Source organism: Poecilia reticulata, chromosome 15 (genome assembly GCF_904066995.2).
Source record: "Poecilia reticulata chromosome 15, P_reticulata-male-v2, whole genome shotgun sequence".
Lineage (NCBI taxonomy): Eukaryota > Metazoa > Chordata > Actinopteri > Cyprinodontiformes > Poeciliidae > Poecilia > Poecilia reticulata.
Window position 1 is genome coordinate 25925717 of NC_088844.1, and position 12224 is coordinate 25937940.

Below are 12224 nucleotides of genomic sequence, written 5' to 3' on the forward strand. Positions count from 1 at the left end.
CAACATTACGTACTGCACGTGTGTTGAACTATTAAAGTCTTCAAATGATGAATAGATAGAAAGTGACACCTCTGGAAAAGGATTCATCATCATATCAGGTGAATCACAGAGTGGGCAGTAAAGTAACACTGATGATCTAATATCAGCGCAGAGCGGGAAATCCTCAGGATCAACAATTAAAGTTGTAATTCAATAAAACTAAACAAGGCAGCGCTGACAGCAGCCATTATGTCTGGGTCCAAACTGAGACGCTTCGCTTTCCTCTCTGCACTAAAACACCTGCAGGTTTACCTGGAGCGGCTGACGTCATACTGGCTCTGCCAGCGCTGCAGCATCTCCTCGCAGGTCTGCAGGGCTGCAGCGGGTCCCAACATGGCCTCTTCCAGCTTCACCTTCGTCAGCAGCAAACTAAACCGCAACAAGCATCTCAGTTAGTCGCGCTGTTTGAATTCAAACTGGTGTGTTTAGGTCTCATTGTGTCCCTCACACTGCAAAAACACAAAGTCTTACCAGGTGTTTTGGTCTAGTTTCTCTAGACAGGAAACAAAACTAACTTACAAGTAACTTTTCAGGAAGATGCAGAGGCTTGTTTTACATAAATAATTTATCAAAATTGGGAATAATTACTTGTTCCATTAGATTATTTCACAGTTTTGATTTGTTATAAGTTAAATAATGAAAATTACCAAATGAAAATCAAACAATGTGGTTGCAAATTTTTTTTAAAATAAAAAATAAAACAGACACACACAAATATATTTTTCTTTGGCAAGGAGGTCAAAGTTCAAAGGAAAATACAAACAGCAGGAAATTTAAATTTATTTTTGAAAAATATGTTTTTTTGTATATATTTTTAAAACATCATGATTTAGTGACAATTTTAACAAATATGCACCAAATATTTTTAAAAATAAAAGTCCAGCTGCAGCTTTAGAGTTTGTGATCTTGAGAAAACGTGAAAACGTTTAAAGGGTGCGAGTTGTGCGACCGCTTTTACGAGGTTTTGTACCAGCAGCAACGGCTGCTTTTCCTATTGTTGGCAAATTAAACAGTAAAATGATTTGAAAACAACCAGAGGGCGACGCAGATGGATTTCCGAGAAATGAGGATCATTATCACATGAAACGGCGAAGAAAAACTCGGGCCGCATTAAGAGCTTCTGAATTATCGCCGATATCTGGATCAATGAAGCCAAATGGAAGAGAAAGCTGGTCAGCAATGAGCTCTGAAAGGGTTTCTGACGTGTGTGTGTGTGTGTGTGCGTGTGTGTGTGTGCGTGTGTGTGTGCGTGTGTGCTAAGAAGCAGCAGAGTGTTTCCGCTTCGCCCTTTTAGCTGAAGACAACTGGTTAAGTGATGTGGGAGTCTCTGATGTGAACTTCTCTGAGTGTGTGTGGGTAATTGCCAGAAGGGAATCTCAGAGGATGAAGTCCGTCATGGACATCAATCACCCATAAGACTGAAGGATGGGGATCATTGATGGAGAAACTGGTTTTGGTACCAACTGGTGAAAAGACGAAATGAAAACGGGATTAAAAGATGGAGGGATTTGTGTGCAGAAGAGGTGTACGGAGTGTGTGTGTGTGTGGGAGGAAGGAGGCTGGATTTACTGGCACACAGATGACAAGTGGTGCAGAGGGAGGCTGTGTTAAGGATACGGCTGCCAGCAGGAGTTCACCGGAGCGGGCGTCTGTGTGATGGTGGGTGTCGGTGTGATGGAGCTTTTAGCAGCATGGCGGCGGCTCATCCAGGTGACAGGAGCTGCGGAAGCAGCCGCATTTCCTGCGCACAATAAAACCGATTCTCTCTTTGTCGCCTCGGTGTACGACATGAGAAATCCTTCTAAGCTTAGATCAGTATTAGTTGGTAAAAAAAAAAAGAAATACCAAGAGTACAGCTTATGCTTAAGTTATTTAATGTTGTATCTGAACTGAACTGTTCTTTCTCAATGGATTTCAACAGCAGGAATTTGGTGAATGAGTTCAAAGGGTCAAAAACTACAACCTACCTACAACTGCACGTTGTTTCATTTAATATATAATCATTAGTGTGTTTGATTTATGTGAAGTGACGGTTATAAACTTACACTGACAAAAATTAACAGCAATTATTTGGGTTATTTAGCCTGTCATAAAAAATAATTGTGATAATTTGGTAAAGTTTTATTTTCACCATGTTAATCATTCATAAATGTTACAGTGTTGAGCACAATATAAACATTTAGCTTTCTAATTAAATATTTAGCCACAAGCAAAAATATTTAACTTGCTAACAAAATGGATAACTACAAACTAAATATTTAGCTTGCCAAACAAATGCTTGCTTGCTAGCTAAATTTATAGCTACTGTTACGACTGACGGCGTACAGTTGATTATAAATGAGTCGGCAGGTGCCCGTCCCTGATTGATTGATTCCAAGAAGACGACGGAGATGTCCCATTGGCTGCCTTTCGGAGGGGACGGACATAAAAGATGCTGACGCGGACTTCCTGTGTTCCATCCTCAACTCATCTCCACCGGCCACACCCTTTTCCTTTGTTTATCTGTGTTAGAGTTCTGGAGTGTAGGAGTGAGTTGCCGTTTATGTTTCCTTAGTTTTCTCATGTTTTTCTTAGGTTAGGAAGGTAAGTTTTTTTGTACTTTGGTTTATTTACTTTTGATTAGGTAAGCTTCTCTTATTATTTAGATAGGTTCGTTTTGTTTGTTGTTTTCGGCGATAGCTCACTCTGAAGCCAGGTACTCCAGTTGTAACATCTTGATAAAAAAAAAGATATATCTTTTTAAAAATAAATCATTATCAACTGTTCAATTTTGTGTGTGTCGGATGTTGAGATCGGAGGAGGATGGATCCTTCATGTTGCGACCTGGCCCCCCTAGACTGGTCGTAACATGAATTGGGGGCTCGTCCGTTCAAACTACTCCCACTTTTGAATCTTGGTTTTGTTTTATGTGTCTTCTTTCGTTGTGTTCGGTAAGTGTTTATTTTTTCTGATTGGCAGTTTTATTTTGTGCACCGGGGAATTATGGAGAAGGGGTTTTCCCTTGATGACTTTGTACGTTCACCTTCTTGGGTAAAATTGGACAAATGTAAGAAAGCGGATCTGCTTATTGTGGCTGACCATTATAATGTTGAGGTGTCTTACAGTGATCGAAAATCAGAACTGAAGGAAACGCTGTGTGAGAAACTGGTGGATAAAGGTGTGCTGCAAACGGTTGCAATGAAGGAAGCCGGAGACGCCGCACTTGGCGCGGTTGGTGACTCGACATTGGCTGATGCGCCTGCTGCAGTCTCAGAGTTCAATCAGGACTCTAAACCTCTTGAAGGTATGTCGTCGGAGGATCTGCGTCTCACACTCCATATAAGGGAGGTGGAGAACCGCAACAAGGAGCTGGAAGTGGAAGCCATGCATCTTCGGATCAGAGCTCTTGAGCTTCAAAACAGAGCACCTGCAGCTTCACCAAAACCACCAAGCACAGATTCTTCTGTTTCTGTTACTTTTGACATTGGTAAGCACATCACATTGGTCCCGCAATTTCGTGAGTCTGAGGTCGACTCTTATTTTGGCGCATTTGAGCGCATAGCCGCTGCCTTGAGCTGGCCAAAGGAATTCTGGTCCATTTTGGTGCAGTGTAAATTTGTTGGAAAGGCTCAAGAAGTGTGTTCGAGCTTGTCTTTTGAGCAGAGTTTAGATTATGATATTCTTAAGAAAACTGTGTTGCAAGCTTATGAACTTGTCCCGGAAGCATATCGTCAAAAATTCAGAAATCTTAATAAAACTGCTAATCAGACATTCGTTGAGTTTGCGCGACAGAAGAATGTTTTGTTTGATAAATGGTGTTGTTCGTGTGAAGTTAAAACTATTGATGATTTAAAATCACTTATTTTGTTGGAAGAGTTTAAAAAGTGTCTACCTGAACGTATTGTGACTTATTTAAATGAACAGAAAGCGTCATCTTTAACTAAAGCAGCACTTTTGGCTGACGAATTTATTTTGACTCACAAAAATGTGTTTTTTTCACAGAATTCGTTTCAAGAAAATTTGTCCGAACGAAAAAATCTCTCAGTGAGTCGAAATGTGCCAGCAGTTAACTTAAAAGCTAACAATCGTGAGTGCTTTTACTGTCACGCACCTGGACATTTAATTGCTGCGTGCCCCGTCTTGAAGGAAAAAGAAGCTAAGAGTATAAAAACTCCTGCGGGTGTGGGATTAATAAAGTCCGCTTCCCAGCCAAATGTACGCGGTGACATTCAACAAAAACCTGAAGTTGATGTTGATCCGCAGTTTTTGCCATTTATTTCGCAAGGTTTTGTTTCTTTGACGGGTGAGGAAAAGGATAAAGTTCCAATCACAATCCTTAGGGATACAGGTGCTTATCACTCTTTTTTGTTAGAATCTGTGCTGCCTTTATCTACGCAAACATCTTGTGGTTCAGATATTCTTGTGTGGGGAATAAAAATGAGCGTCACCAAAGCCCCTCTGCATATGGTGCACTTGTATTCACCATTAGTTTCGGGACGCGTTAAAGTAGCCGTGCGTCCGCGGTTACCAATTGAAGGAGTTTCTTTCATTCTTGGTAATGACTTGGCTGGCGGAAAAGTGTTTCCTACACCGGAAGTTGTTGATGACCCAATTTCGGTTACCCTTGTTACTGAATCAGCTGTTACTTTGAATGAGTTTCCTGCATGCGCAATTACACGCGCGCAGGCTCGTAAAATGGGGGAAATCGTAGATTTGTCTGGGTCATTTATGGCTACACTTGATGAAAATGGTTTTGATGCAAGTGACTCTGTAACAGTGTCAAAAGGTGACGTTCCTGAACTTATTCCTGCAGACGTAACTTTGAGTTTAAATATTACTAAGGAGATATTGATCAAAGCGCAGCAGAATGATCCGTCATTGATTTCTTGCTTTTCTGTTGTAGATAAGAGTGGATCTAAAGCCCAAGTGACATATTTTGTTGAAAACGGTGTTCTGATGAGATCTTGGTCCCCAGATTCTGGTGATCTGCATCGAATAAATCAGGTGGTTGTGCCACAAGATTACAGACTTCAGATTTTGAGTCTTGCACATGATGCCAACTTGGCTGGACATTGTGGTGTTAAAAAAACTTATCACCGGGTGTTACGTAATTTTTTTTGGCCTGGTTTAAAGTCTGACGTAGTGAATTATTGTAGATCATGTCACACATGCCAATTGGTTGGAAAGCCAAATAAACCAATTTCTCCAGCGCCGCTTCATCCCATTCCAGCGCTAGGCGAACCATTTGAACGAGTTTTATTGGACTGTGTCGGCCCTTTGCCAAAGACCAAGTCGGGGCATCAGTACATCTTGACTATAATGTGTGCTGCCACTCGTTTTCCGGAAGCAATTCCATTACGCACGTTAAAGGCGAAGAACATTGTGAAAGCCCTCACAAAATTTTTTTCAACTTTTGGTTTACCTAAAGTTGTTCAAACGGATCAAGGGACAAATTTTATGTCAAAAGTGTTTGCGCAGGTTATGAATGAACTGAAAATTCAACATCAAACCTCCAGCCCCTATCACCCACAGTCCCAGGGTGCGCTCGAGAGATTTCATCAAACCCTAAAAACTATGTTGCGCAAATACTGCCTTGAATCTAGTAAAAGTTGGGATGAGGGTCTTCCACTTCTGCTATTTGCAGTTAGAGAAACCATTCAGGAATCCCTTGGATTCAGTCCGGCAGATTTGGTATTTGGACACACTGTTCGCGGTCCACTCAAACTCGTTAAAGAGAAATGGTTGTCAGAGTCGCATCAAACTGAGCATAATGTTCTTGATTATGTTAGCAGTTTTAGAGAGCGTCTCTTTCATGCATGTCAGCTGGCCCAAGAAAACCTGGCTAAGGCCCAGAGTAAAATGAAAGCTCGTTATGATAAAAAATCTGTGATCAGAAATTTTATTCCTGGTGAAAAGGTTTTGGTGTTGCTTCCTATAAGTGGATCTAGTCTTCATGCACAATTTTTTGGACCATATGAAGTGGACAGAAAAATAAATGAGACGAACTATGTGATTAAGACTCCTGATCGAAAACGAAAAATGAGGGTTTGTCATATTAACATGCTTAAACGCTATGTTTCCAGAGAAGGCGTTGTCGATAAAATCTCTTTTGTAGCCCCCATTTCTATCTGCTCTTCAACCCCACTCTATCATCTGGCCGATGACGATTTGAGGGAGAACAGCGGTTGTATGCCTATGGCTCGTTTGAGGAACTCAGAAGTGTTGGGAAACCTGGAATCTTTCCTATCTCATTTGTCACAATCTGCCCGAAAAGATGTTGTTGATCTGATTGAAACTAATGTGTTGCTTTTCTCAGATCATCCACAGCAAACATCTGTGCTTTTCCATGATATTGATGTGGAAGTTGAGAAACCAATCAAACAACATGCTTATAGAATAAATCCAACGAAGCGTGTTTTAATGCAACAAGAAGTGGCTTACCTGGTTGAACATGGTTTAGCGGTGCCCAGTAACAGCGCGTGGAGTTCGCCCTGTATTCTGGTCCCGAAACCAGACAACACATCTCGATTTTGCACCGATTACAGAAAAGTTAATGCTGTCACTAAGGCCGATTCTTTTCCGCTTTCGAGAATGGAGGACTGCATTGATCGTGTTGGCTCCGCCAAATTTGTTACCAAATTGGACCTGTTAAAAGGTTATTGGCAAGTCCCATTAACACCCAGGGCTTCTGAAATTTCTGCTTTTGTGACTCCCGATTATTTCCTGCAATATACCGTTATGCCTTTCGGGCTGCGTAATGCACCCGCTACATTCCAACGTTTAATGCAAAAGGTGTTATTTGGAGTGAAAAATTGTGAAGCATATTTGGATGATGTAGTAATTTATTCCGCTACTTGGTCAGAACATCTGGAAACTCTTTCAGAAGTGTTCAATCGTTTTCGTGATGCTTCTCTCACATTAAATCTTTCTAAATGCGAGTTTGGTAAAGCCACTATCACCTACTTAGGAAAACAGGTTGGTCAAGGACAAGTGCGTCCTATTGCTGCTAAAGTGCAGGCAATAATCGATTTTCCTGTCCCACAAACAAAAAAAGATTTGCGTCGCTTTTGGGAATGTGTGGCTTCTATCGCGGGTTTTGTAAAAACTTTTCAGCTGTAGTTAGTCCACTCACTGAACTTGTTAGTCCTTTGAAAAATTTTGTCTGGTCTTTATCTTGTCAGGTTGCGTTTGAGTCTGCCAAAGCATTGTTGTGCAGTGCATCAGTGCTGGCTGCGCCAAATTTCGAACGTTCCTTTAAACTTGAAGTTGATGCCAGTTTGTCTGGCGCCGGAGCTGTTCTTCTGCAAGAAGATGAACAAGGCATAGACCATCCTGTCTGCTACTTCTCAAAAAGTTTAACAGACATCAGCTTTATTACAGTACAATTGAAAAAGAAGCTCTTGCTTTATTACTTGCTTTACAGAACTTCGAAGTTTATCTTGGTTCTAGTGCGCAACCTGTACAAGTATTTACTGATCATAACCCGCTAGTTTTTGTCTCCCAAATGCGCAACTCCAATCATCGACTGATGCGCTGGTCTCTGCTTCTGCAAGGCTTTAACTTGCAGATTAACTACAAAAAGGGTAAGGATAATGTAATAGCTGATGCTTTGTCTAGAATTTTTTAGTTTTCTCATTTGAATTAAACACTTGGGGGTGTGTTTAATTCTTAGGAAAGGGGGTGTTACGACTGACGGCGTACAGTTGATTATAAATGAGTCGGCAGGTGCCCGTCCCTGATTGATTGATTCCAAGAAGACGACGGAGATGTCCCATTGGCTGCCTTTCGGAGGGGACGGACATAAAAGATGCTGACGCGGACTTCCTGGGTTCCATCCTCAACTCATCTCCACCGGCCACACCCTTTTCCTTTGTTTATCTGTGTTAGAGTTCTGGAGTGTAGGAGTGAGTTGCCGTTTATGTTTCCTTAGTTTTCTCATGTTTTTCTTAGGTTAGGAAGGTAAGTTTTTTTGTACTTTGGTTTATTTACTTTTGATTAGGTAAGCTTCTCTTATTATTTAGATAGGTTCGTTTTGTTTGTTGTTTTCGGCGATAGCTCACTCTGAAGCCAGGTACTCCAGTTGTAACATCTTGATAAAAAAAAAGATATATCTTTTTAAAAATAAATCATTATCAACTGTTCAATTTTGTGTGTGTCGGATGTTGAGATCGGAGGAGGATGGATCCTTCATGTTGCGACCTGGCCCCCCTAGACTGGTCGTAACACTACAAACTAAACATTCAGCTTGCTAATTAAATGTGTAGCCACTAGCAAAACTTGTTAGCTTGCTAACAAAATACATAGCTAAAAATAAAATGTTTAACTAGCTAACTGGATGCTTGCTAATTAAATAATTAGCTGCAAACTAAATATCTTTCTATATTTAGCAGGAAGGCTTGATTTACAAACATTCAGAACTAAAAAATGTTTGCAGCACTGCTGCCTTGCAGCAAGAAGGTTGCGGGTTTGAATCCCAGCCTGTTTGTTCTCTCTTTCACATGTGATGGGTTAATTGCTTTCTACAAACTGTCCTCTCTGTTGCCCTGAGGTGAACTGGCAACCTGTGACCCTGCAAGAATAAGCTGGAACAACCAACCGATGGATTTATTCAGAAAATCCCCTATTTTCTATGAAATGACTGATAATAGGGCAGAAACGATTCCACCGTGCTCTTCTGTGCCTCAGTACAATCTGTGTTTTCCCAGGCAGCGTCAGAAAAGATAGATTTCACCAAGATTACAACACTTGAAACTACACAGCGGATTACACAGCCTGTCATTTTCCTGCCTCCTGGGACGGAGCCGGTCGTGTGCAGAGCGGCGCAGCTCTGAGTAAACGCTCGGCGTCGGAGTGCTGAGAGTGGTGAGTGCCAGCGTAAACTCCACACATAAAAATAGCTAATGATGTTCCCTCCTGGAAAAAAAAAAAGTAGTATATCTACTATATTACTCATTCCGCACTCCCACAGATCAGAGAGCGTAGTCTCTGGAAGCACATGAGGCGTGAACACAAAACTGCAGATGTACGACAAGCGTAAATATATGCACACGCACATGAACGCACACGTGCATATATAACACACACACACTAGCCTGTGCAGATATGCTTTCAGATTGCAACCTGACGTACAGTAAGCCATGCAACGCCTAAAATGAATGCTGGATCTTTAGTATAAACTGTGACACTCACTCAAATGAAGGCTTGTTTATTCTGTGATTATAATTTCAAAGAAAAAGAAGAAATTAAGAAAGAGAGAGAGACAAAGTGTGTGCAAGGAGGGTGAGAAAAAAAAAACACCGGAGAGCGATTGGACGCAGCGGATACAGAAGAAGGCAGAAGCCGGGGGTTGAGGATGTGGGAGAAAACGAGGAAGCAGAAATTTGGTATGCTACAGCGAGCTGACAGTTCGCTGTGGTGCACAGAGCCAGTGGCTAACAAGAGTCACACACATCCATGTGCGCACACTCAATACACAAACACACACACACACAACATGCATGTGCAAGATTGGACAAATGTTCGCGCACTCGCACCCACACAAGTGGGAGCACGCACATATGAAACACACACCAGTCAGAGCCAGCTTTGATCTCTCACACATCCAGAGCCGATGATATTCTATGGGCCTCCTGCTGAGAAAACACCTCCTTTCATCGTCTCCCTCCGTCTCTGTCGGGAGTCTTGTATTCCGACTTTGAGCTCTGCAGCCGGGCCTCGGCTCAGCGGGCCGCAGCGGTGAGGTTTGAGTATGAAATCAAAAAAGCTTTACTGAATAGATGCTCCGTGTTTCATCATTCTAATTTAAACAGTGCACTGTTTTTTTACTTAGGCAGGACACTGTTTGAGAAGATCAGTTTTCAGGGCCTGACATTGATTCTCTGCAGAACCTTAAAGCTGCTGTATGCAGTTTTTATAAAATATATTGTTTTTACATATTTGATAAAACTGTCTCCGTGTCATAATGAGACAAATCTCCTCCACTTCCTCTCTGAGGTATAACTACCGTCTGAAGAAATGCCTGACCAACAACAGCCAATCAGAGTCAGGAGGCGGGTCTTAGCGCTGTCAATCAACCTCATGTAGTCGCTGTTAAATGGGTTAATGGCGGAGAAATATATTACTGTCACAGGAAAACCTTTTTAACTATAATTAGAATTCGCAATAGGATCTGTTGATAGGGAAAAGCGGCAGCAGAGGACAGAGGGGATGAGCAGCACCACGAGATTGTGATTGACAGCGCCAAGACCCGCCTCCTGCATCTGATTGGTTGTTTATTGTTAGCACTGGGAGAAATAAGAGGAGACACATTTCTCACAGATCATCAGGAAACAGCTACAAAAGCAGGACTACAACGCAAGGCATTCTGGGAAATAACAACCAAGACAAACACGCTAGTCTAACGCTAGCAAGAGAAATGGTTCATGGTCTTTTACCAAAGACAAAAGAGAAGAGATGTCACTCCATTTTTGTTTACTTCTCATGTGGAAGAAATTTGCGCTCAGTGTCTTCAATAGTTTTTGTGTCGCTAAGTTCAGTGGTTCTTGGCGTAGCGCCACCACAGGCGAGGAGGGGAACAGGTTTTTCAATTCGTGTGGATCATTTGACACAATGTGGTGTGAAAGCAAACCACAGCAGCTGAAAATGTAACAGACGTTGGAATTTGGGCTCCAATCGAACCGAATCTACCGAACTAACAGGTGTGGAAACTCCCTGACCTTAACTGAGCCTCTGTTCAAGTTTTAAGCAGTTTTATTCTGGGGTCGTCTTGTATTTCACTCCCTTTTCCCATCGACTCTGATCATGTTTCTCGTCCGTGCTGAAGAAAACCATTCCCACAGCATGATGGTATCACCACCATGTTTCACAGTGCGAGTATTACGTCTCCTCAATATATTTCTCCCTGACCTTCTGCTGGGCTCCTTGGTATTTACAGAACAGATGCGTTTACACTGAGATTAAGCAATGAACCGGTATTATCGCACTAACCGTGTCACTGACTTATGAAACTAAAACGATGAGGAGAAAAAACAAACTGTTTTCTACAGCAGATGTTTCTTATTTACATGTTGGAGCCACATTGTCAAAAATGTAAATGTCTTATCTCCATCTACTTCACAATAATGTGCACTTTGTGTTGGTCTATCTCCAGTAAAATACATTGCATGATATGACTAAGAAACAAAACACTCTGTTAAATATTTGTGGGAATCTTCAGGAATGCAGAACGGTAATTTTGCTGCTGCAGCAGGTGTGCAGGTTATAACTTGTCGGATAATGACGGTTGGTATGTATATTTTGTATATAAGATAACAAAAAAAAGCACAAGTAATAGAAACGGCCTTTTTTGTGGCGTATTGATTCATAATTCTAACTTTCAGATGTTGTTTACGTCAGGATTTACCGCGTCCGGCTTCTTCTGGTGCAGAGTTATGACCATTGATGCCGCAAAAGTCGGATGGAAATGCAACGTGAACGTTTAGACTACAGACGCTCTGAAAACTATTAGATTCATAACAATTCAGAATTTTTGGGGAAGTTAAAAAAATTGGAAATGGGCTGTTCAGACTGCAATAAAAAAAGATTAAACGTATTTGATTGAACATCTCTTGTGTGAGAACGTAGCGGCCATTTTGGTCGACTCTTCTCTCTTCAATCCTTCTCTATAAATCAAAGTAAATTTCCTCCCTACACTGATGCCGAGTTTGAACTTCAACAAATTGTCCTTCACACATCTAATTGTGCAAATGCAATGAGCTGACTGGCGATTTGCATTAAGCAGCCGAGCCGTTAAACTCACAGTCGTCTCGGGCCAAATCAAGATCATGATTATATTGATAAAACTCGTTAATAAACAGTTAAATATCAATATAGCTGTCTCTGCATTAATAAATACTTCTTAAAATTAAATAATATTGAACATGTTTCACGTTGTTCAATCCCTCCAGGATTGTTTTTTGCAATCAAAATCACTGATATTGAAATATTTGCAAAGAATTTTGAGATATTTGCGCTGAATTATGACTGATCACAAAAAAGACATCAAATAAAGCTGAGGCAGCAGCGTCGTAAAAGTCAGAAATACTGCCTGGCGTCACATAAACCGAATGTTTTTCACAGCTTTTGCAATAAACTTACAGTTATGCATGAAAGAATGATGGGATCTGTTGACTTTAATGCAAATTTCCACAGAATCACAGAAAACTGGA

At 41.2% G+C, this 12224-nt stretch overlaps 1 protein-coding gene across 3 annotated transcripts in view; it reads right to left on the reverse strand.

Annotated features, from left to right (window-relative positions):
* The window catches only part of ttc7a (tetratricopeptide repeat domain 7A), a 60019-nt gene that overhangs the window by 18774 nt on the left and 29021 nt on the right, over positions 1-12224 (reverse strand). For all 3 annotated transcript variants that reach the window (XM_008430398.3, XM_008430400.3, XM_017308765.2), the window contains one exon: positions 292-408. In XM_008430398.3, the coding sequence (XP_008428620.1) occupies positions 292-408 (117 nt within the window). The remainder of the gene's footprint in view (positions 1-291; positions 409-12224) is intronic.